Here is a 24,949-nt window from a genome sequence, read left to right on the forward strand (position 1 = left end):
ATTGGGTCATTGTGGTAAGAACCTCTCTCACCCACATTAATCCAACCTCATCCATGCACTCGCCATACAAATCAGTCTCACGTCTCCGTCCCCGTCCCCCCTATACAACAGCGCCTCCTAGCGCCGGTGGATCTGAACGCCCGGGCCGATCCGGTCTTCGTCAGCCAACCAGGAAAGAGGGCTTGTCTCGATCTGGACTGAGGCGGATGAGACCAGAAACCTTTGTTCTCCTCCGTCCTCCTCACAAACCCGATCAATGCCGCCACACGAGCCGCGACCTGCCTTCTCCCACCGGCGCCAATTAGCGGAAGCTCACTAATAAGCGCCATTTTTTTTTAACCATAAGCATATTTATATCTTTGTGATCGGGATCGCTGCAGCCGGAGGTCCGCTCGGGTTTTTTCCTCCCCCCCCTCCCTCTCCCCGTCAGCTGCTCGATGGAAACAAAACGAGGAACTGAAAGTGGAATCAGTCGAGGTGCGTGAACACACACACACGAACAACGAGCCTCGGAAGAATCCCAGATGTGCGCGTTGACCTCCGCACATGTGGATTCACAGCGTAGATCCTCTGCAGGGTTTCTATGTGCACGTTTCGGGATCGAACGTGCACCATGTTTTCTGTCGCTCCACCACCGGGGACGGGGGGGGGGGATTTCTCTGCATGTCTTTATGCTGCATGTGTGTGTCTGTGTTGTGTTGTATTGTGTCAGAGATGCAGCAGCTCCAGTGTGAAGCACCGTTAGCAGTGAGTGTGATGGATGCTGCACAGTCAGGTCAGCAGCTGAACACAAGTTCACTCCTGCACTGTGGGTTCAGCTGCATGTCAGGTGTCAGGGGGTTGACACACAGGTCTGCTTGTTGTGGTGCTGGAATCGAACCTCGTGCATGTGTTTGTGTGTGAACCACCCCCTGCTGCTGCTTTTTACTTGTTTAACGCTCGTTTCGGATCAAATTCTTCTTTGTGTGTTTGAAGAAGTCAAACATATCACATGCTCTTCCTGTGCAGGAGTTTGACACGTGCACACTTCCTCAAAACTCACTGTGTAGTAAGAGTACGATCACATGCACGAGCAACGCTTTTCTTTTCCACCGTGCAGCCCTTAAAAGATAACATTAAAATGCAGCATTAAAGCAATACGATACTAGCACATAGGTAATAAAATGATAACTGTTATAGAACAATATTGTACAATGGCGATATAATCATGTAGACTGTTTGTTTGTTGTGCAGGTGAAACGATAAATCTGTGTGGATGAGTGTAGTTTATTAGATGAGCTGCTCTTTATGAGAGTTACATTTGGAACAGATCCTGCTCAGATGTTGGGATATGAATACTATGATATGAAGTCATGGGGGATATTACTCTATTTTTTGTATATTAATGTTGAAATCTTCATTTACCGAGTAACATCTATACTGATCATTCCACATGTGTGACCTTCATATAGATAACCAAGATTATTCATGCAGACTCTAGTTGAAGTGATAGACGCTCACACATTTATGAGTCATGCACAACAGCAAACAAATGACCGTTCACCAACGCTACATCACATGTTAAACATCATAACAACATGTACGTGACTCAGTCTCCGTGTTAGGAAACGGTTCCAAAGGTCAAAGATCACGTGACCGATTTGTCCTCAGTCCTGTTTCATGTGTTTTATAGAATCCCGACATGATAAAGGATCTGCTCTTGTTTTCTTTCATGCTCTGGTTCATTGTGGGTCTTTCAAACATCAGGTTGTTTCACTCCTCTTTGTCCCCCCCCTCTTCCATTTCAGGTGATGATCTCCCGTTCCGTTACCTCCGCCTCCTGGCTCCTCCCTTGCAGCTCCTGTCGGCTGCAGTGTGGCAGGTCGTGCAGCAGGGACTGGTGGATCACTATGGGATGCTGGAGGAGTTTGTTACCATGGTGACGGAGCTGGTCCCCGAGCTGATGAGCTACAGTCAGAGGGCTCAGCTCGTCCTGGGACTCAGGGCCAGGGTCTGTATGTGTTCACTGATACATCACACTGAGAGGACACCTCATTTACCAGTAGCTCTCATTTGGAGGTGGTGTTATTTTTTACACAGGCTGAATTCAAAGCACGAGACACAACAGTAATATTTCACGAGTTCACAATGACCTTTATTTGAGTTCCATCAGGTGGGCAGTGTAGCAGCTGGTCAAACATCACAGAAAAAGTCAAACATCATTAAACTGTGTACAATTTATAATTCAAATTAAAACAAAGACAAACCAAAAAGGCAGTCAGGGAGCTCATAGCTCCACCAAGGCTCATTGGCCACACAAACATCATATTGCATAAACTGAATTGAGATCAGAGATATATCATGTACACAAACTGTTTATATTAAACTTAAAATACTCATTATCTGATGTAGTGGAAGGAACTGAATATTAACTTTGATTCACAATGTCTCCTGTTCCTAGATATTATCAATGTTCTAATGTCTCAGTGTTTTCTTTGTGTTATTTCTCGAGAAATTTACTTGCATGTTAAAAAAAGCCCTGTTTCACATTGTGAACAGGAATTTCACTCATTACAGCCCATATCTCCTCAGATGCTTAGAAGTCCCCTCATGACACCACATAACCTCCACCTGACGTGCCCAGCAGCGGGTTCACAATCAGGTCTGTTTTAATGTGTGCTATTTGTCTGTGTGTGTCCCTCAAGCTGGTTCTGGAGATGTGTCGAGGCGAGCACCCGGCGGACATGCAGACCATCCAGCCTCACCTGGACCGAATCAAAGCTCCTGTCAGCACGGCCAAGGATCACCATGTGAGTCAAGTGCAGCTGGAGAACTGAAATGAATATGCAGTGGTTTAGTTGATGTTTTTCATACTTTGTGTGTGTGTGTGTCAGGTGACCATCAACCAGGTGGAAGAGTCTGAGGTCAACTTTGTGGAGCTGGTGCACTCGTTACTGGAGGACCCGTCTGAACGAAAATATTTTTTCGAGGTGAGTCGGCGCTCACGCGTTTGTTACTTTACTTCAAGCAAGTGCGGGGAAATACACACATTTACTGTTACACCTGGACAATCACGTAGCAGCACTGTAATACACAACATCCTGCAGATACAGGTCCAGAGCTTCATTCGCTGTGCAGTCGTCTGCTCCCCTTACTACCATAAAACTAAAATCCTCCAGGTTTTTAAATATACGGATGTTTTAAAACATGGCAACAAGTTGAGGAACACACACTCTGGTACAGTAAATAATCAGAGGAGCTACAAATTCAAGTTGTAATGAAATCCGACCCTTCACAAATTCTCTCGCTCTTCTGCGTTTTGTAGGAGATCTTCCCCGTGTACTTCGGGCCAAAGTACGACGCAGCGCTGGAGATGCTGGTGTGGGAATTTATATCGAGACTGGACGAGCTGCTGCCAGTTCCAGATTTCACACAGGTACCAGTATAGCACACACTTCAGTCTCCTTAAATCCCAGCTGCACACACTCAAATACTAAAACTAAAAATGAACTATCTCACAGTGTTAAAGAACATGAACTGGTGAAATCCATTCAGTAGTTTTTGTGTAATACTCCAAACAAAATAACGGACAGTAAAAACATAGCAAAACATAATTAACACGTAAATAGTTTACTTAACTCTCGTACATTTGTCTTTGTTTAAATTTCACCAACACATTTGATCTACTAACGCTCAAACATGAGGTGTATTTTTACACATGTTGTTATTATTATCTCTCGTGCTGATATGAACTCAAGTTAAAATGTTTGTCTTCTCATTTCCACTCTCTAGCTTTTCACTGTTTTCTTAGTAATACTAAAGGTGTAAATGTACACATTTGATTGGTCCACATGGATTTCAGTGCCCAGTGTAGAGGCTCCTGTTTCTGCACCACTAACCCAGAGACAGATGTAGAGGGGGGTAAAGCGGACGCAGGTGCACACCGGTGTCCCTGTAGACTGCTCCCTCCTCTCCACCTATTTTTATACCGTGCACTTACACACACAACAAAGCTGGACTGCAGCAGTCGCACTGTAGGAAACTCTGGGTGAGAGATAATGAGGGAAAATACACATCTACATGAATTACTTCTCATGTGGTGTTGATCACATTTCCAGCATTAACACAAATATCAGGAAAAATAAAATAATGTTTGCATGTCAAGAAAAACACGTGTGCCAATTCGTCATCTAACCTCTGTTTGATATTTGGCTGCTTAAAGATCAAACTACAGGTGTAGTGAATGAATGCCGTGTCACTGAAACCCTGTAACCGGATCTCTCTTCTCAGTTGGCAGCTCTGCTCGGAGACGCTCCGTCATTCCTCGACGAATGTTTACAATCCTTCTTCCCCCCAGAGGACATGAAGGCTGTGCTGGAGCACCACAGGAACCTCGGTCACTTTGAGGAGAAAGGTGCGGCTCACGGGGGTGGTGGTGGTGGGGGGTGGGGGTTGTGGAAACATGATCTCCCATGATCCCACGCTGCTTCACCATGTGTTCAAACCAGGTCTTTCCTTATTGGTTTTGATTGAGAGACCTCTAATGGCAGAAGTTACACATTGTTCTTTTAATTTCCCACATTTCCCCAAATAGTGAGTCCCCGAGCAAAGACGACATGATAAAGTATGACTTTTAAACAGTAGATTTACGATTGACTCAGACCAACTGGTCACCTTTATCCTCACATTTAGTTAAATTCTAGTTTGGACATGTTGTTTCTCTCATTTGAACCAAGCCATGGCCTAATTCATCATCTTCCTCTCAACCTCAGATCCTCGATTGTTACCGATGGACGACTGCATCCTCTCCTCCCTGTCGCTACCTCCTGGGGCCAAACCTCCCACCAACACCACCTCCTCCCCGCCTCCTCTCAAAGACTCGGCCTCTCCACAGCACAAAGGGCGTCCGGATCCTCCCATCGGCACCAGCAGCCTGGAGCTGGCGTGCAGGAGGAGCTCTGACACCATCAGACAAAGCCTCCTGGAGACAAAGGACTCCGGCAGTTGGCAGCTGCAGGGCCGAGGCGGCGGCGGCTCTCAGGAGAGGAAGGTGCAGAACTCAATTAGCGCCGGGCCGTGTGACGACACCATAGACCTCACCGCACCCACCGAGAGCGGCGACGCAGGCTCGGCGGCCAATGGGGACGGCCATAGCTTGAGAGGAGGGAGGGTTCTCAGGAAGAGGAAGCTGAGCGGTGGTGTGGACATTCCCGCCAAGCTGCCTGTGGACTTCCCGGCTTTTTTGTAAGAGTCCTGGAAACGTTTGGCTCATTTCACATGAAGACTTACAACGATTTGTCACTTCATCTTTATTTTTGTTTTATTTTTTTAGTGCATTTTTTAACCATCTACACTTTGTCCCCACTGGCCCAAAAATCTGTTTAACATCTAATTTCTTTTCGTTCTTCGTATAAATTCACTTCATCACAATAGTTAAATAAGATAAGAATAAACTGTATTAATCACAGATCCATATATAAGTGTAAAATCAAAAATGAAATCCAAATTTATGAAATTATAGAGAATATGTCTATTGTATACATAATGTATACCTGTTAATACAGGTGGTGTGTATATATATATATACTATAAATGCAAGTGGGCACAATTACAAATCCAAACTCCCCCCACACACTTTTTCTTGATCATAAAGAGAATGATTTTTTTTTAATGAATCTTTTGTGGTTTACAGTGATTCCTCGCTGGATGATGAGAATTCAGGTGAATCTCCTCTCATCTCGATATTAGGAGAATATACAGGTTTGTACTCTTTATATATATATATATGTATATAGGAGTGTGTGTATTAGTGGATATTTGGTTCTTTAGGTTCAAGCTCAGGTGTTTAGACAAACTCCTTTGTTTTGTTTCAGACTCTCAGGAAGGTTCTTTCCCGGTTGTAATGGACACAAAGGTTCCCTGGTCGGACGAGGAGACGCTGCACCTGCTCGACATCTGGGGGAAGGACTCGGTGCAGCGGGCGCTGAAGGGCTGCTTCAAAAACCGCCACATCTTCACGCAGATCGCACACAAGATGGCGGAGAGGGGCTACATGAGAACGGTGGAGCAGTGCCAGACGAGGATCAAGCGGCTGAAGAAATGTTTCCGCCAGAACAAGTGTGTATTACATGACACCGTTTGACAGATGTCTGCAGATGTTCTTTCTGTCAAAACTTGTGAAACTACCGAAAAAAACTGAAGCGACTCTTTGATAAATCCCCTGTTGTCTTCTCCCCGATCTGTCACCAGAGGAAACTCAAAGCTGGAACATAAGTTTTACGAGCGGCTGGAGAGCATCCTCCGCTCCTCCGTTCCTTCGGCTCTTCCTGAAGTCACCTACGACGTGGAGGAGGTCCCTGACGAGGACGAGGCCGACGACGACCTGCAGGTTCTGGGGCACACGAGCCGTCAGGAAATAGGTAGCGTCACTTTTTTATAATAAGAAAAGCTCATTAAGTCACGACTGCAACTATAAATACTTTATTTTTGATATATATCTTGGGCTTAGCCATATTTCTGTACTGTGTACATACATCAAAACATAAAAATGTTAATTTGACATTTTTAGTATATAGTTTCTGTCCTTAAAAAACGTCATTTTCAATTCAACTCAACTCAAAAATGATCTTAACGATATCTAACGTCACTTTTTGTTGCCACTCTCCATATTATTTTGCTGGTTATTTTTTTCTATTGCCTGTTTATCCTAAAAGTCCCCAAATAAACCAACATTAACCACAAAATACCTGGTTCTATTAAAAAAGACAGTTTTAACTTTATTATACTAAACAATGTCTTCTATATTTCTTGAGGTACTCGAAGCGTCCCGTGGACAGACATGGAGTCGTTGACCCTCATACACACGTGGGGCGACGACCAGCTGCAGCAGGAGCTGAGGGGGATGCACAGAACCGGACACATCTTTTCCATCATCTCCAACAAGATGGCGACTCAGGGCTTCTCCCGGACGCCGGAGCAGTGCCAGACGAGGCTCAAGAGGGTGAAATCCAACTTCAGGCAATGCTACCAGAACAAGTATGTGTGTTTGCAGCGGAGAGAACAAAGGGAAACAAAGATTTCTGTTGATTTAAAAAGTCTTTTCTTTATTTTTTTCCTGCAGTTTGAAAGGACTGACGCGGGTTGAGTGCAAGTTTTACAACGAGCTGGGGAGAATTCTGGTGAAGGACTTTGCTCCAGCGGCGCAGATGAATGAAATCCCAGGAGAGCTCGAAGACAACGACTTCTCGGCCTACTCCCACCAGGAGAACGGTAAAGACAGTGATTCCCTCTACTGGCTGCAGGGGGCGCAGGAGAGCAGTTTAGATTGCAGTTTCTGACTCGTTAGATCCTTTATTGAAAACAGCTTTTAGTCGGTGATTCAGTGGTTTTAAGACTCTGATGTAACTGATTTTTATTCTTTCTTATTGTGAATTATGTTCTACTAAAGCCCCAGATGATGTCGAGCAAGGAATCTGATATAAAGTTTAAAGCCCAAAACTATGATTGAACAAATACATTTACAATATTTATTTGATTTCAAAAAGATTTAGTCCACAAAAAGAGCTTAATGGATACAGGAAAAATATGTTTGGGTGATTCATACTAGACTGTATGTTTTTATTATAATTAATATCATTACTATTATTATATAGCTTAATGTTAGTGGTTCTTTATATTAAATTAATCTTTATTGTCCCAAAGCCCTTTTGCCTCATTATTCATTTAGATTTCTGTCTCCTCAGATTCTGTTGTGGGGGTTCAAGAAGACAGGAAGAAAGTGGCCTGGTCGGACAAAGAGACAGTCATCCTTCTGGAGATATGGGGAGACCCGGAGGTACAGAGCCATGGATCATGATGAAAGTCCAGCACTTTACATGATAACCTGTAAAAGTGATCTTAAATCTCTCTGTCTGTCGCTACCTTTAATATGAATTTGTCCTGTGTTCAGGTCCAGCAGTGCCTGGGACGTTACCCACACAACGGCCACATCTTTACACAGATCTCAGAGAAGCTCTTAGCCAACGGTTACTCCCGCAGCGCAGACCAGTGCCACACCCGCATCAAACGGCTCAAATCCAACTATCGCCAGTGTCAAGAAAACATGAGGTACAAAAAGAAAGTCTCTGTTTTCTTTTCTGTGCTCCGGTCCCGACATGAAGATCAATACAACTGTCTCCTCTGTCTGCAGCTCATCAGGGACAGATCGAGTCGATTTCAAGTTCTACGAGCTGCTGGAACAAATCCTGGACAAGCAGCCGTCGACGTCTTCCACCGTGATACCTGACTCCATCGAAATATCAGAGGACTCCAACAGTGAATCAGTGACGGAAACAGGTAAATATCCCTGCGTCCATCGATATGAGAGCAAAGAGAGTCAGTTAGATCAGACCGTGAATATCTCTGTGTTTCCATGGAAAGAAGGAGAAATCAGCATGTCGACAGAGAAGCCAGCGTCCGGCACGTGGTCAGACGAGCAGACGCTGGCGCTCATCAACATCTGGGGCGAGGTGGACGTCCAGAGGACGCTGAGGGGGTTCGTCCACAACGGACACGTGTACGCCGACATTTCGGGGAGATTGGAGGAGCTCGGTTTCTCCAAGACCTCGGAGCAGTGCCGCTGGAAAGTCAAGGCCCTGAGGAACAACTTTCGACAGGGCTACGACAGAAAGAAGTGAGTGGAGTCTCTCTGTCCCTTTTCTATGCTTCTAAATATAATCCACTATCATGATGAATGTTCTTATCTCCTGCCGCACCTTGTAGATCTGGGAGACGAGTAGATTACAGATTCTACAACCAGCTGGAACAAATCCTGGGCCAGGAGGCGGTTTCTATGGATGATTATGATGAACGTGAGCAGCAAGCCGATCCGGAGCCAGGTACAGTCCTTTTCATCCATTTCCTCTGCCGTGTAAGAAATGTTCCTTTTAGATAAACATCCACCCACTGATCAGACGTCTTCTTTTTGTCTCCGTCTGATGAAGGGGTGGATAGTTTGAACACAGTGTGGACGGAGCAGGAGACGGTCTCTCTCGTTGAGGTGTGGGCCGCGGACGACGTGCAGCACGGCCTGAAAACCTGCGTCCGCAACGGCCACATATTCGCCGACATATCGGAGAAAATGACCTCGATTGGATTCCCGAGGACGGCGGATCAGTGCCACTCCCGGATCAAACGGCTGAAGAAGACCTACAGGCGCTACTGCAACAGCCGGAGGTAGAAAGTGAAAGTGAAGGAATGATTGAATGCTTGGCTCATGGTTTCCCAGCTCACCTCCCATTCGCGTCTCGTAGGAACGGAGGACGTCCCGCGGCGTTTCGATACTTCCATCTTCTGGCTCCGGTGCTTGGTGACAACACTGTTGTGTCAGACATGGACAGTTCTGCTGCCGACGCCACCTTACAGCCCTTTATGGACAATGATCCTGACTTGTGTAGGGATAAATATAATCACAACCATTGGTGCACATTTTTTATTACACATTTGAGCAATTACACTGTGTGTCTGTACAAATAATGTGTATATTTAACTTTAATACACAATATAACCATGGTGTGGTCTCCTGCTTTCAGACGAGCAGCCCTCCACCAGCCACCCGCTGGCCGACCTGAGCAGGAAGATGCCCTGGTCGGACCAGGAGACGCGCACCCTGCTGGAGATCTGGGGCGAGGACAGCGTGCAGCTCACGCTAAGGGGCTGCCTGAAAAACCGCCACGTGTTTGAGTACGTCTCCGAGAAGATGGGCAACCGAGGGTTCATCAGGACGTCGGAGCAGTGCTACACCCGCATCAAACGCCTCAAGCATGGCTTCCTGCATGAGAAGTAAGTCAAGCCCATAATCTGTGATTCTTATTAATCATTTAAATTGTCCTGATAAATGTTGTATGTTGAAACATGAAGCAATTGTTGGTGGTTATATCTGAAACAAACTGTTCTTTAAAAATTAAGCTATATGGGTACAACCATCTCAACTTTTTAGTTTGACCTGTGTGTAAACATGAAGCCTTTACTGCAGCCAGCCACCAGGGGTCGATGTTTTGGCTTCGTTTGGAACCTGACGGGTTGTCCATCTTAATAAAGCATTACAAAATGTAGGACTTTGAGACTTGAATGTAGTTGATAAAGCAGCCATCTCTCAATGATTTTGGCAATGTGACCATGAGTAAAGGCTTGTTGTGTTTTGATTGTGACAGACATTTGGGGGACCTGCTTGAGATGAGCTTGTCTCTCTGATCATAGGCAATGGAAATGATATTGTAGGTGTCTGGTGGTGACTTAAATGTTATAATTAATTGTTTTCCATTCAGGGAGGATTATAAGTACTTCAATGAGATGGAGCAAATCTTCAGGAAGGAGCTGAAAGTCGACGGCTCGGTCGCAGACACGTCGGCCACAGAGGAGGCGGACGACAATTCACCGGAACCGGGCCAAAACAAAGGTGGAACAAAATGGAAAAGAAAATCCACAGTCGTTACACCACAGTTTTTCCAGTGTAGATATACAGAAGCAACTCATTTAAACCTACTAGTTAATAGCTTTATAATGTTTGTAATGCCTCTAGGCCTCTGTACAACTTTGAACCCTTCGCTATTATTCAAATCGCATGCTGGTTATGATAATAATCTGTGATTCCTGCTGTTTTAGCCGCCTCCAGTAACCAGTGGGTGGTTGACAGCGCCAAGCTGGCCTGGAGCGACGGGGAGACCGAGGCCCTGCTGGACATCTGGGGGAGCGAGGACATCCAGGAGAACCTGAAGGGCTGCACCAAGAACAAACACATCTTCATCCAGATCGCTCAGGTCATGGCCACCCAAGGCTACCTGCGCAGTCCGGAGCAGTGCCAGACCCGGATCAAGAGGCTGCGCGCCAACTTCCGACACTTCCTAGAAGGCAGAAAGTGAGTGCAGTGCATGGGGGGGGGTAGTGGACATAAGAATCCATATTGTAAATACAAGTGCTTGTTTTCGGCATCCTCCTGGCGAGCTCTAACATTCTGTCTCGTGTTCTCAGAGGGGACAGGCAGGAGTGCAAGTACTTTGACCAGTTGGTGCAGATATTTGGCAGCAAGTACTTAACGACCTCCGACCCCCTGGCTGAAGAAGCCGATACTGCAGGTAAGCGTCATAAACAACTGAAGAAGTAAAAGTAAAGTAAACCTTGACAGTTTAATGTGGACGTTGATTCGTCAGTTTTGTTGCTTTTTCTCTTTTTGTTCCTGAACACCTAACACAAATGTTGTTGCCATGGTTGCCTTCACACTATTGAATATGCTGCCTTTCAAGGACAAACTTAAAATTTTGTGGAAAGTTGTTTATTCACTGTCTTGCTGGACTCTGGATAAGATGTGTGATACCACCAGAGAAACACAACGTGTGGATTGGTGCTAGGCTAAGCTGAATCTTACAGAAGAAAATATTGTGCATGTTGAGAATAAAGTCAAAATACAAATAATAATAGAAAATAGATTACAAGATATTCTTTCGCTTTTAGCGCATGTGTGGTGATCTTTAAACATCCTCCTCTGGTTACCTTTTTAGTTATTCTGAAAATACAAAAGGAAAAATAAATGTCCACCTCTCAGATTTCTTTCTTATGCTCAGTTTCTCACCTCTTCTGTGTTTGTTCGATGTTAAATGAAGAACATCTTATTTCTATTTTGTTTCGTTTTGTTTGACCAAATCATCTCATCCAACTCTCAGCAAGGAAGCATTTCCCAAGATATCGAACAGTCCCTTTAAACATGTCTTTGCTGCATTTACTATAGATTTTAATCCATAGATTTTATATTTCTATAGTACATTTGTAGTAAAACAGCTATCGCTATACAAGCTATTTAACCCCCCCCCCCCCCTGTCTTTACCAGAGTCATGAGGCTGTCGAACATCATGAGGAGGACACAGCAGAAGCAAAACAAAGACACATTCAGAGGAGAAGAAATTACAAGGACATTAAACCAGAATCTGTGATATTTTCCGCAGTATGTGTGTGTCTGTGTGTATGTGTTTGTGTGTGTGTGTGTGTGTGTGTGTGTGTGTTTGTTTACAGATGACAGAGCAGAGTCTGACCAGGCTCACTGGAATTTACTTTTTGCCTCTGTTTATATATACTTAAAATACTTTTACATTCTTCAGATACAAAGACCTACTTTAGGCTGTTGTGTGCGTGTGTGTGTGTGTACGTGGGTTTGTGTGTGTGTGTGTGGGTTTGGGTGTGTGTGTGCGTCCCTTGACTAGAGTGTAATGTGATTTTTAACTTGAGAGCCATGCCACTAGTACCAGGATGCTCAGGGTTTGATGAAACAATAGTAGAAATATCTGATCTTGATGGTGAAAGTCTGAAACTAAGTTGTCTTTTCTAATATTTAATTATTTTGTACTTGAATTTAAAGAGAGTGACTCAAAGCACATGCAAAGAGAAAGACACGCAAGGCCTCTATCACTGTAACCACAGCCTACATTAGCTTTTCCTTTCCTGCCTCACTTGTTAAATATTCTGTCTTTGCACTTATTAGTAAATGTTTGAAATCTGACTGCTGAAAGTTTAAATTCTTTAAGTTTATTTTTTGGTGCGTGAGAATTTATTTATTTAAAGGTTCTGTTTACATGTGTGTTCCAAAGTTTTCTTATTAACTTTGAATATGTTTTTCCTTCAACATTTTTTATTTTTTTCATAAATATGTAGAGTTTGTTGAATTCATTAAAATAAACTTGAAATCTGACTTTTTTCCATTCATTTATTTTTCTGATCAAGTAAGTCGGAGCTACAAAAAATCTTTAGAAATCATTTATTTCTAAAAGTATATTGAATCTGCAGAGTGAAGACAAAAAACTACAGGTACAAGCAGTTTAATCCAAGTGTCATGCCAAGTGTTTAGATTAAGATTAATAGAGGTGAACTAAATAAGATTATAAGTAACAAGAGTAACTCAACAGTTATATAGGTACTGTACTTTTAAGATGATACAACAAACTTCTGTCTGGTGAATGGAACATTATCAATTAATTGGAGTCATGTTTGTTTCCAATAGATCAATATACATCTAATGTTCACTCTTTTTTGACTCCGTTTTTACATGTGCGGAGACAGCTGCACCAATTATTACACTGATGATTCTATAATGTGATCATGGACCATATGACAGTGGATCAGAGACCGTGGATCCATTTTTCTAGTTTTATTATTGTAATGTGTGGTCATGCTTCAATTTCTGTCCTCTTTAAGATCATTGTCCACTCAGCAGTTGGACTTTTGAACCAGCTGTTGCCCTGGTGTATGGCACACACACATTTTAATATATTTTAGTATTTTAACAAAGGACTAATGGATGTTTAACGCTCTTTGTATGTATTGTTATGATGTGTATAAGTTTTGTATGACTACTGTTTGCAAACAAAATGGCCCTTTGATATTATTGTGTTTTTTTATGCAAATGAATCGGCTTTTTGAGCTTTACCATGCTCAAATTCTTGACGAAATTTGCAGAAAATATGCTTTTCATTTTCATATTTTTTTTTTTATCCTGAGGCTGCCCCCTGCTGGCGTCTGGGTTCCTCTGCTGCTCTTGCTTGTTTAAATAGTTATTGATAAAAAAATATAAATTACATCTGCTTTAACCGAGCATTGGTTTTAAATGTAACCGCATAAACGTATATATATATATATATTCAGTGTTTTATCTGGAGGAATCTCACGTGAGCGAATAGCCTGCAGTGCTCCGATCAATACTCGGTGTATTTCCTGAGGCCACACAGGATGATTTACTGCTGTTTACACTGGCTGCCGTCAGCCAGAGGTTCCGGCTCTGCTCCTATTAGATTAGCTGAGGGGAAACCAGAGGCTCGTTGCCAGGCGACGACATCTAAACACGCCAACGTTTCCCGGCACAAGGGCGAAGATTTGACATCATTTTATTTTGTTGACCCGAGTCCCATGCTGTAACGTACTTATAATACTAATAAAGAACTCTGAAGCAGGAAGGCACAGGAGGCTGTATATGGACAGGAATGTCTCCCGCGCTAATAAATATCGAGCATCTACAGTCCGATTACACATACTGCAATATTCTAGACGTGTACTTTTAGCTTTATCCTCTGAGAAATTTGAAATGTTGAGACACCAAAATGTTATACTGAAAATAATTGTATAATTAAAATGTTTATATATACTTAAAATACTTTTACATTCTCTAGATACAAAGACCTACTTTAGGTGTTGTTTGCGTGTGTGAATGTGTGTGTGTGTGCGTCCCTTGACTAGAGTGTAATGTGATTTTTAACTTGAGGCTCTCAAGTTAAAAATCACATGCCACTAGTACCAGGATGCTCAGGGTTTGATGAAACATAGAAATATCTGATCTTGATGGTGAAAGTCTGAAAATAAGTTTTCTTTTCTAATATTTAATTATTTTGTACTTGAATTTAAAGAGAGTGACTCAAAGCACATGCAAAGAGAAAGACACGCAAGGCCTCTATCACTGTAACCACAGCCTACATTAGCTTTTCCTTTCCTGCCTCACTTGTTAAATATTCTGTCTTTGCACTTATTTGTAAATGTTTGAAATCTGACTGCTGAAAGTTTAAATTCTTTTAGTTTTTTCTTTTAGTCTTCTTCTGTCTCCTGCCTTTGTCTAAAAAAACACAATTCTTTGGATTGGATGTTTTTCAGTGTGCACAGTGTTGTACAGTGTCACCCTACAATGGCAGGCTGCTTCTCTTTTCGCTCTCTTTCGGCCAAACAATGTCCTCCAATGAGAAAACGTGGTGTCCGTCGGCCCAAACACACGTGCTGGGTTTGTTGGCGTCGGCCAGCACGGCGTCGGCGGGCAGCAGCGGGGAGCCCTCCTCTATCATCACCGTGTAGAAGCTGCGGGGTTTTTGGGAGATGATGCACAGACACCGAACCTGGTGCTGGACAGGAGGCGGCTCCAGCTCCTCCTGCAGCCTCCTCAGCTCTGACAGCGGAATCATGGTGACTGCATTTTTCTCCAGGGAAACATCCACCACCACGCCATTACTGCAGCTTTCTCTTTCCTCCTCATCGTTCCCATCTTCCTCCTCAGGCTGCGTATCATTGTCCTTTCTGATGAACACCACTGGGATCATCTCCACTCCTCCCCTCAGTTTGAAAATCCAAAGGCTCAGTTTGTGGTAGCAGTCTTCACAACACAACTGACAACACACAAGGCACAGGTGACGCTTTGATACATTCAATCTGTCTCATTTCACCTTCATGTCTTTGCAGCTACTCACCCAACAACAGCACCGCGCCATGAGGAACACAAACATGGAAGCTGGAACACCGACGACAGTGATCTGAAAAACAACATTTGTGAGAAAATCAGATATAATCCACCTATAAATTATTTATGAACTTTTAAATCTTTTCTTCGAAGGTCTACAAAATAAGAGATTTGAGAAAGATTACACACAATTACACTTTTAATTGTGTAATTATTCATCTGAGTCTAATTGTAATGTACAGTCTTACCCAAGTTATCATGACGGTCCAAAGGGTGGAGCTACGTTTTTCTACAAAGGAGAGGACTGTAGGGAGACAAGGCTACACACACACACACACACACAAACACACACAGAATTAAACAAAAAAAGTCACCAAATGTTGAAATTGGAGAAGTTCTTGCTCACTATTTACTTTATCAATCAATTAATCATTTTTTCAGTTCTCTCGTCTCTAACTACATTTTACCTTCTCGTAAACTAGACTGTTTCCAGCTCCAACCTAAAACAGACAGGAAAACATCAAGACACTGTAAAATATACACTATGTTGTTTTATGATACTTTTTAGTTTTAAATGAGAGCGACTCACACATCCAGTGCTCTTGTCCTCTCCTTCACACAAACAGGAATCTGGGATCACAAGCCCCCAGTCCTGATAGCCTTCAAGTCCACAACATTTAAACTGGGCCACACACAGACACACACACATCCGTAAGAATTTTGTTTAAAAACTTTCCAATACAATAAATTAGTCTAATTTCCTTACCTCAGCCTGCCAGCGGTAAACGTTACTGAGCATTGTACAGTTCTTATCATTCACATGAGATTGAGATATTCCGGGTACGTCAGTCAGAGGAATCAGTTCCAGGTATCGATCTTTAAATGCTTCTATGTCCTGCAGGAGAATAGAAAGAGCTACTATTATTTGGCCACTGTAGTAAGCCAACCGTAGGTGAAGATATTTATCAATTCATCTGAACCCTAATCCTGCATAAAGATTGATGACTTGACAGCTCCCATTGTGAAGCCAAATCATCTGGATCGCCCCCTGGTGGCTTGCTGCAGTCGATGTCAAAAAACCCTTCTCCTCTATGTTAGTGGATTGGATCAAACTAAATAGTCCAAGTACATGTCAAATAATATTTCTCAAAGATGGTCTCTGTCATTTTGATGCTATAAAAAAACAAGTTAAACCCTCATGATTGACAGCTGAGAAATGTGATTGGTCAGACGAGTTAATAGACAGGATAGGACGACCGCTACCAAACAGACCATGGCTCCAAATCGTGCTAAAAGATGGAAAGACCCATGATCCAAGATATTTTCGCTTTCTAGAAACTGGGAGGAAGTGGAGACGGGTCGTCCATCTTTGTTTACAGTTTTTTCAGCTATGTAATCAAAATGGGATTTACTAACCTGATTCTCTTTCTCCCAAGTCTTTGCAAAGGAAACGGTCATAGCCACAAACACGACAAAGATCGCAAACAGTGACTGTGACAACAAAAGAGAGGAACATGAGTTTAACGCAGTTTTTTCTCTGGGTGAACACACACACACACATACACACACACACACACACACACACACACACATACACACACACAGAGAGAGAGAGAGAAAGAGAGATACATACCAGTGGTGCGTAAAAGGTCCCCTTTATCCAGATGTTCAGCAGTAGCATGAAACAGATGGGCACAGCCATGCCTGTACACAGAGACACCAGAAAGGTCTCCTGGGTCAGCCGGGACTGCAGAACAAACCACGGTCACATCAGAATGGACAAGGAAACTGACAAGGTCTGAGTATCAAATCTTAATTGTGTCAAGTTGATGTTTAATTGGAGGAGATATAGCTTCCAAATTCTGAACCAAATCACAGGTATCGCATTAATATTAGTCAAAGGTAAAAAATGATCATATTTGTGGCTGCTACTTAAAGCAACTATTATTTGTATATTTATTTACCTTTGATCTTACAAATGGTTTTAGAAACACATTCAATCTCTCCTTAATTTAGGAAATCATGTTAGATATAATGTGTGCTAATACTGTAATTATAATAAAGATTATATACATTTATATCAGTTTTACAATATCGGATTCTCCCTTATAGTTGAGAGATTTTTTTTATATTATTTAACGCTCATGAGGACCAAAATACATTTAGACACCTTTAAATCCTCACATGGTCTTAGGTTATTGTCTTATTCTCTTGTATGTATTATATATATAAATTATTTATGATGCAACATACAACCAATGTAAAAGATGCCTGAGTGGTTTTACCTCCTCACTGTGCCCACATTCAAAGCTCTGGTTGTTTAGGAGATGTCCTGATTCCTTCAAGATGGACACCGCCACAGCCAACACCTTGGAAGCAACATTATCATAGCATCCATTTAGAATAGGAAAGTAATTTCATTCTTATTAAAAATGATGGAAAGTAACAAAGTTTATTTGATCCTATCCATCTATCTCTATATCTAGTGAATAAAATACTAACCAAATAAACCATCACCAGCCCAGTAGCAGTCCACAGTCCAGCGCTGGGTGTCCTGTAAACCTTCTGTCTCTTGTCGTCCCTGTCCTCAGCAGCCATGTCTTCACAGGTTTGATCCCCCAGCTGCCTGCACCCTGTTGTCACTGTGAGAGCGGACAGATGTTTCACTGTGATGCAAGGGATGAGAGGGTGTCTGTCTGTCCAGACTCCGCCCCTCTTGAAAAGGCTGAGAACACATCCAGAATTCTACACCCTCGAGGGGATCAAAAGAACCTCACGTGTTTTCTCAAGTGAACTGAACTGACCCTCATTCATTTCCAAGAAGGTTTATATACTCTCCTGTACTGTGTTCATAATGTGAAGCGGTGTGATACAATATAAACCAATAGATTATAGTTTCACTCTCAGTATTTGTGGTGCTGGATCACAATGAACCAATTATATTTGACCACTAAGGGGCGGCAGTGAATAGCTACATTTGGTTTTGTTTTTACGGACCTTAAAACTCTTATTTAAAGCCACAGTAGTCGTCCAGTGAAAATCGAAGTTATAAAGACACTCAGTGGCACAAAACAATTACGGATTACTATAGTATTTATTATAGTATTTACTTTTTCCCATAAATGATTGAGTATTTAATAAATATTGTCAGTCTGGTCTAGACTTGTTTCTATGGGCAGTCAGTTAATTTGTGTTGTGTGTAAAACACTCAGGGTGCACTCAAACAGACACACTTATACACATATATACACACACAATTCTCAAACGATGGGACAGTAATTATGTGTCTAAATCTGACAGAGTCTCCAAACCACCAGGGAATGTGTGTGTGTGTGTGTGTGTGTGTGTGTGTGTGTGTGCGTGTGTGTGTGTGTGAATGTGTGCATGCATAGGGAGCCGAGAAGGGCCCCAGGACCTGCCCTCACCGGTCCACTTCGCCCACAGCTCTCAGCCTCACACACTATTTTCTCTTCAGTCAGACCAGATCAGACCTCCATGTTTTTTTTTGCAGATTTAAACAACAATCTTTGTACGTATGAAATATCAGTGAACCCACCAGAGTAATTTAACTTAACATTAATTAGAATCTCCACTTATTTCCACAAGTGCTCTTCTTGAGGGCAGTTTGGAGAGACGTGTGTAATTCTACTTACTTTGAATTTGGTATGAGAGGTGACATTCACACTTTTAGGGCCTCCAGACTCCCCTCCTGCCAGATTCCACTTTTCCTCTCTCTCTGTCTCTCGGCAGTTTGCCATCAGTCAGTTCCAGACACAGAGAGAAGACAAAATAAAAGGAAAATCATCCGAAAATGTCTTCGTTCCATAACAACATAAATCCTCAAAGTCTCTGGACCTCTCCTAGAAGGATGAGGACATTCTTCCAGAAGATTCTCTCGTTTGTTTTTATGATGTTGTTGTGTGTGGGTCAGAAAGCTCCCATAGTTGTTCAGGTTGGTTGATGGCAAAGGTCATAAGTCACTCGTCACTCCCTCTAGTGACCCCTCGTCCCCCCTGGATGGGTCACTGTCATCCCATAGGACAAATATAGGAATGTCAATGTCCTAGATTTTTTTTTCATACTTATTTATTCTGGGTTCTACTTAAATGCTGAATCCTCTCTTTCATATAATCATATTGAAAGTCTATAACACAAATCGGGGGCATGGATGAGTTGTGCAAGACGCCATTGACTCAATCCTCTACAGGGTAGAGTCTACCCTGAGGGAGGACGTCTTCACCAGAATTCATAGCTGCAACAGGCCGACTCACGTTCTCCCCCTGTCTTCTCTGTGTGTGTGTGTGTGTGTGGGTCCAGATACAGTGAGTGTAATCATCCTGCTGTTCTCCAACATGCAGCTTCACGCTCTGCGTTCTACACGCAGACACACATGTGAAGTCCAAAAACACAAACGTTGGGAAGCGACAGTGAGCTTGTGTTTGTGTGTGTGTGTGTGTGTGTGTGTGTGTGTGTGTTTGTGTGTGTGTGTGTGTGAGCGCAGGGAGCCTCCCTCCCTCGGGGTTGTGTATGGGCTTGTTACAGCAACATTCCTCCTCTCAGCTGCTTCTGAACAGCACATTCCAGCAAGAGAGCGATAGAAAGAGAAACAAGGGAGAATAAAGAGGGAGAAGAGGAAGAAGAAGGGAGCGAGAAAAAGGAGGGAGTCATTGAGGGATAAGTTAAAAAGAAAGATGGGCAGAGGAGATCGGTAGAGGAAGTAAAAAAAAGCATTGATAATGATAATATTGGTATATAATGTAATTGATCCTTGTCATGTTGTCTGTGTGCAGTTGACTCCTCCTCTGCTCCACACACAGGTCAGAGGTCAGGTTCAGATACAGTCCAGAGAAACCAGAGCCAGTGCTGAGAAAAGGAAGTGAGTGAGAGGAGGGGGGCACAAGGTCTCTCTTAATATATTATTCCCCATACAAACATAAAGCACTCACACACAGCACACACACACACACACTCACAAACACACACAAACACACACACACACACACACACTGCTCCTCAGTCTGCTTGACCTGTTTCCACTGAACTGGAGGGAAGATACAGATCTCACCCAAAACAGAAACACTCATATTGTTCAGCCGCACAACTGCACAGCAAAAATAAAACCATACAAATACTGATAATGATGATGATGCAATAATAATAATAATATCAAAGACTTGTGTTTATTTACTCTTTATTAACTTAGAGTTGAAATCAGACTGATACAGGCAAACAAAAATCTTCCACAATGAACCAATTAGTCAATCGATCAGTTAGTCAGTTAGAATGTGTGTAGTGTGTGTGTCAGAACAAGAGCTCAAAAGTGAATACACACACACAGATTCGTTCAACCGGTATAATGACAATTGAAGATTGATTTTTTAACACTTTAAGCCCCCTGTCCCATGAGGTTCCTACAAAATAAAGGGACAATAATAATGCACATTACATGAAATAAAAGACTCACTTATTAATTGGATAAATTATGAAACAGAAGAGCCTATATAACGAGTTTCCTGTAAATGAAATAACATCTATTGAGATGTTCATAGATAAATTATCGTTGAGCGCTTTTATGTTTTGCATCAGATAAAAAAGAGAGAAACAGCAGAAAAGGAAAAGAAACAAGAGTGGAGATCCTGCATTCCTACGTCACCTGCACGATTCTCTCATGTCTAGTGTTAACTGAGGACAGAACCGAAATATGAGGGGACGGGGGAAAAGAAAGCAAAGAAGACAGCATAAAATATTTACTGGGATAACAAGCCCAATAAGCTTCAAGACAAGAGAAAGCATTTTGTTTGTGTGAAAGGCTTGTTGGCTCAGCCACAGCGTCCCTGCTTCTTCTCCCTCTCGCTTGGCCTGAATAGATGGGTTTGTTTGTCGTCACTGGTAGAACTAAAGGAAAATAAAGTGACTCAAGTCCTCTTTTCCTTGTGTGTGTGTGTGTGTGTGTGTGTGTGTGTGTGTGTGTGTGTGTGTGTGTGTGTGTGTGTGTGTGTTTACTGGAGAAAGAAAATTATCCATGCATAAGAGTCTGTGGAGTTCCTGGCCTCCAAGCAACTACATCCAGAACACAGTTTGCTTTCTCTGTTTGCATTTGAATGAAGTGGATAATCGAAATAATAAAAAAAGAATTATTACATGACCCTAATTTTAATCGGCCTCTGCTACTAGTCCTTATATTAACATTGCTGCCACAATACAAATGATATCAGTACTTCCTGCTGTTTAATTCTGTCTCACTCTGTTTTTCTGAATTTCATACATTCCTCTGTGACCATTAGTCGAGATGTTACATGGTACAATTGTTTGTTTCTATTTCTGGTAATATCTTAATCCAGATGATATATCTGAACCACTAATCTGCTGGCTGTTGGCTGCGTCTTCAGTCTACGCTCCACATAATCTGTCTCTCCAACAATTTATCTATCTATCCATCTATCCATCTATCCATCTATCCATCTATCCATCTATCTATCTATCTATCTATCTATCTATCTATCTATCTATCTATCTATCTATCTATCTATCTATCTATCTATCTATCTGCAGATGATGAACCTGTTTTCTTCTGTTGCCTTTGTTTATATATAAATATTTAAACTGTCATCCTCCCCCAATGAGAGGAATTGTACAGAGCGCCACCTGCAGCTCTTACAAAACTGAAATACTTTCACATGAATGCATCAGTGATTTACTGTAATTTCCCCACTATAAATATATATATATATATATATAAATACATATATATATATATATATATATATATATATATTTATACTAATACTGTGGAACATGAGAGGGGATGGGTTTAAATTTCGACAATATTTCCTACTTACATTATACTTAACTCAGACTTAGGCAGAGCTACCAGCTTAATAAAAAAGGATAGAATCCATCCTATTATATATACTGCTTATCCTTCCAGGTCATGGGTGAGACGACTGTAGGGCCAACTTATACAATCATTCACGTTCACATTCAACCCTACGGTAAATTTAGCATCTCTTATTAACTTCACCCCAATCTGCAAGTCTTGGACTGTGAGAGGTATAAAAAATGAATGATTCATTTTTGACAATGAATGAAGGAATTACTCGCCTCGATCGTTCTAGTCAGTGATTGTCTGATGAATGTTTGAAGATGAATTAAAGAAGGTGAATACATAAAAAACCATGTATACAACGCATGGAGAACACAGAGGGAATTAGCCACATAATATACAGCAATTCCCCACGTTTAAAAAAACACGTACAGTTATATATGATCTGTAACAGTATGATGGTTTACAGAATGTTATATACGTTTTTTTATTTACTTCATACAATATTGAATAAATCACAAACAAGGAAAAAAGTAGATACTTTACAAACAAAGGCAATAAAGATAATACATCAGTATAGCTGAATGAAAATATGTATCTATGCAAATTTTTCAAAATAAAACAGAATAAAGAATGAAAAAACACATAGTCAAAGGTTAAATTGAGGTTTGAATGTTAAATTAATTGAATAGACTCATTATACATCTCAACATGAATTCTAAAAGATGGAAGAGAAATTTAGCATTGACTTTATGGATGTGGAATTTCCTAATTTAAACAGATACATTGATTATGTGTTGAACTTTGGGGTTTTTATATTCTCATATAGAACACAATATTTAATTGGGTGTGTGGTTATTACCTCCTAAATTCACATTTATTATAAATATCCACAATTCATATGTGTTTATTTTGGCGGCGCTGCGTCAAAACAACGGACAGAAATCCCATCCAATCAGAAGCGCCTGTAGTGTGGAGTTACAGCTGCGCTCGCCAATGATACCCTGACCCCAGGTGTCTGTCGTCCAATCACGGGGCGGTATGCGCTGGAAGAGGAGGGGTGTGCTCCTCGTTGGCTTTGCCCAGTCCGGATGTTGCTCAGTCGCGAGCGAGCAGCAGTGTGTGAATGTGGCAGCGAGGTGAACAGGGAGGGGTGCTCACACTCCGACTCCTTTCTTTTCACAGCTTTTTAATCCACGTACACCACCGTTACTTCCCGGTTCGTGTGCCGGCTCGGCGGTGAACTTCTCCGCGGGGGCAGAAACCTCGTCCTGCCGCTGTATTTGTCTTCCTCCTCCTGGAGTAACCCGCTGCCGCTAGCCGAGGAAACAGCCCCGAAGAAAAGAAGGAGAAACAACATGGGGCGATGATAAAAGAAGAAGAAGGTGTTGCGTTGTGAACCGACGATGACTCCCTGGGGGGACCCGTGAAGCCTATTTATTTTTATTTATTCCCCCCCTCTCTCTTCCCTTTTACCCCTTTCTTTTTTATTCTTCTTCTCGTTTTATTTGAACGTGTTCTCCTCCCGTGTTTCTCTGTGGAGAGCTATTAGCTTATTTATTTTTTTGCGGGGAGGAGAGGGCGAACCAGGACTGGAGGATGGAGCAAGCCGGCATCCTGAGAAAGTTTATCCAGGGGGTGAAGGCCATGAGCGAGGGGGACGAGGACAGGGGAGAGGACAACTTCGGCAACGACTTCATGGTGGGTTCAAAACAAAAAAGAGCATACAAATCCACACTAGCTGATTTTAAACCTCCGTTTGTCTGTTACCCCCATTATCCCCATCATGCTGACCCTCCGTACCCCCGCCTCCTGCCTCCCTGTATCCCACAGGAGGTGAGGCAGGGGCGGCCACACTGCCCCCTCTTCCTCTTTCCTCCCATTTTTCCAGGCGTTACATGGCGGCCTAGCATTGTCCACACGCCTCAAGGAACAACACCGGCTCCCGTTTCTTCATACAATAACGAAACAAACAACAAAAACAAACGAGGGACAGGTTAACGCTCCCCCACTTCCCCCTACCCAAAGGCTCGTTTCCCTTTTTAACTTGGCCTCGTTAGCATTAGCTTAGCATGCAAGGCTAAAGTGTCTGTTAACCATGCCTGAGTGTGAGGATACAGTGTTGTCCTCTGATCTCTAAGAAGCATTGACCAAAAAACTGCAGCTCCAGTGTTGTTCCCTCAATAGCATTGTGCATTCTGGTGTATTATTAGGACGATGAGACGTCTGTAGTTAACAATATACATATAAGTTAGGAAAATTTACTTCCACACACTCATTACCAACCTCTATTTCATAAATTCAGTTTACCTGCAGCTTTCAGGCCCAGCACACATAGTTTAGTCCACCTCAGGAAGAGAAGGTAAACCACAAAGCCGAATGCTTCATAAAGCTTGATTTAGTAAAGGGTTGGCTGTATTTCCCCGGTGTGCCTCATAAACTGGCCCCATAGTGTAAATGTTCATTGGATAGACTCTGAAGAATATAGAATAATTATTGTTTTTTCCTGGAGACGGTCTTTTGAGATCCAAATAGACACTATAGCATTCTAACCACATATATTTGTCTGCCTTATGTTGACCGCTAACCTGCAGTCATACGTGTGCCTTCACTACATCACTATTGTGTTGCAACCCTAGACTCAAAATAGGACCTCTCCCAGGCTTGTGAAATAGCAGAAATAGACACTAAGGAGACAACACTTCTCTGATAACACACGTGTCATCATGCAAGTGCTTTAGTCTATTGGTTTTGATGAGGATATGTTCGGGAACACTGTGCTAACCGGATGGCTCATACACATTTATGACCTCCATCTGCAACCGTGTAAGTTTTTGAATTAATCGGTTTGTTCGTCAATTTAAAGATGAATCAGTTGCAGGTTAACATGGTGGAGTGACGTGTTTTGATTT

General features: G+C 42.4%; 3 protein-coding genes across 8 annotated transcripts in view; 2 read left to right on the top strand and 1 right to left on the bottom strand.

The window, feature by feature from the left end:
- Positions 1–198: 198 nt before the first annotated feature.
- On the top strand, positions 199–12,692 carry zgc:113263 (uncharacterized protein LOC503753 homolog). 2 transcript variants are annotated; one of them, XM_062382785.1, is made up of 24 exons: positions 199–477; positions 1,788–1,990; positions 2,685–2,789; positions 2,874–2,969; positions 3,305–3,415; positions 4,270–4,393; positions 4,752–5,223; positions 5,672–5,739; positions 5,853–6,096; positions 6,229–6,398; positions 6,792–7,014; positions 7,100–7,248; positions 7,722–7,813; positions 7,928–8,085; positions 8,168–8,313; positions 8,398–8,650; positions 8,740–8,855; positions 8,961–9,192; positions 9,270–9,409; positions 9,549–9,798; positions 10,284–10,414; positions 10,621–10,873; positions 10,987–11,090; positions 11,840–12,692. In XM_062382785.1, exons 1-24 carry the CDS (start codon positions 438–440, stop codon positions 11,845–11,847), a joined length of 3,888 nt encoding a protein of 1,295 aa, XP_062238769.1. In that variant the 5' UTR covers positions 199–437; the 3' UTR covers positions 11,848–12,692. The 2 variants fall into 2 exon arrangements, with proteins under 2 accessions (XP_062238769.1, XP_062238770.1); XM_062382786.1 differs by lacking the exon at positions 199–477 and having other exon boundaries at positions 1,896–1,994.
- Positions 12,693–14,282: 1,590 nt separating this feature from the next.
- On the bottom strand, positions 14,283–17,862 carry LOC133948783 (uncharacterized). The gene is made up of 10 exons (XM_062382787.1): positions 17,717–17,862; positions 17,500–17,583; positions 16,848–16,961; positions 16,631–16,705; positions 15,981–16,109; positions 15,804–15,896; positions 15,682–15,714; positions 15,463–15,534; positions 15,225–15,287; positions 14,283–15,143 (listed from the first exon to the last, which is right to left on the bottom strand). Exons 1-10 carry the CDS (start codon positions 17,810–17,812, stop codon positions 14,667–14,669), a joined length of 1,236 nt encoding a protein of 411 aa, XP_062238771.1. The 5' UTR covers positions 17,813–17,862; the 3' UTR covers positions 14,283–14,666.
- Positions 17,863–23,151: 5,289 nt separating this feature from the next.
- ptpn12 (protein tyrosine phosphatase non-receptor type 12) overlaps positions 23,152–24,949 on the top strand; it is a 39,027-nt gene continuing 37,229 nt past the window's right edge. For all 5 annotated transcript variants that reach the window (XR_009920088.1, XM_062382630.1, XM_062382629.1 and 2 more), the window contains exon 1: positions 23,152–23,738. Coding sequence is in view for 4 of the 5 variants with exons in the window: in XM_062382630.1 (XP_062238614.1) it covers positions 23,637–23,738 (102 nt within the window). In the remaining variant the exon portion in view is untranslated. The remainder of the gene's footprint in view (positions 23,739–24,949) is intronic.

The sequence above is a fragment of the Platichthys flesus genome, chromosome 23 (assembly GCF_949316205.1).
Source record: "Platichthys flesus chromosome 23, fPlaFle2.1, whole genome shotgun sequence".
Lineage (NCBI taxonomy): Eukaryota > Metazoa > Chordata > Actinopteri > Pleuronectiformes > Pleuronectidae > Platichthys > Platichthys flesus.

Bases quoted from the DNA above. Each gene is read 5' to 3' on its own strand.
- zgc:113263 (XM_062382785.1), top strand. From the start codon at position 438: ATGGAAACAAAACGAGGAACTGAAAGTGGAATCAGTCGAG. The intron at 5,224-5,671 runs GTAAGAGTCCTG...TGTGGTTTACAG, and splicing joins GTGGACTTCCCGGCTTTTTT to TGATTCCTCGCTGGATGATG. The intron at 10,415-10,620 runs GTGGAACAAAAT...CTGCTGTTTTAG, and splicing joins GGAACCGGGCCAAAACAAAG to CCGCCTCCAGTAACCAGTGG.
- LOC133948783 (XM_062382787.1), bottom strand. From the start codon at position 17,812: ATGGCTGCTGAGGACAGGGACGACAAGAGACAGAAGGTTTACAGGACA. The intron at 16,962-17,499 runs GTAAAACCACTC...TTTGTTCTGCAG, and splicing joins AATGTGGGCACAGTGAGGAG to TCCCGGCTGACCCAGGAGAC. The intron at 16,110-16,630 runs GTTAGTAAATCC...ATTCTCCTGCAG, and splicing joins CTTGGGAGAAAGAGAATCAG to GACATAGAAGCATTTAAAGA.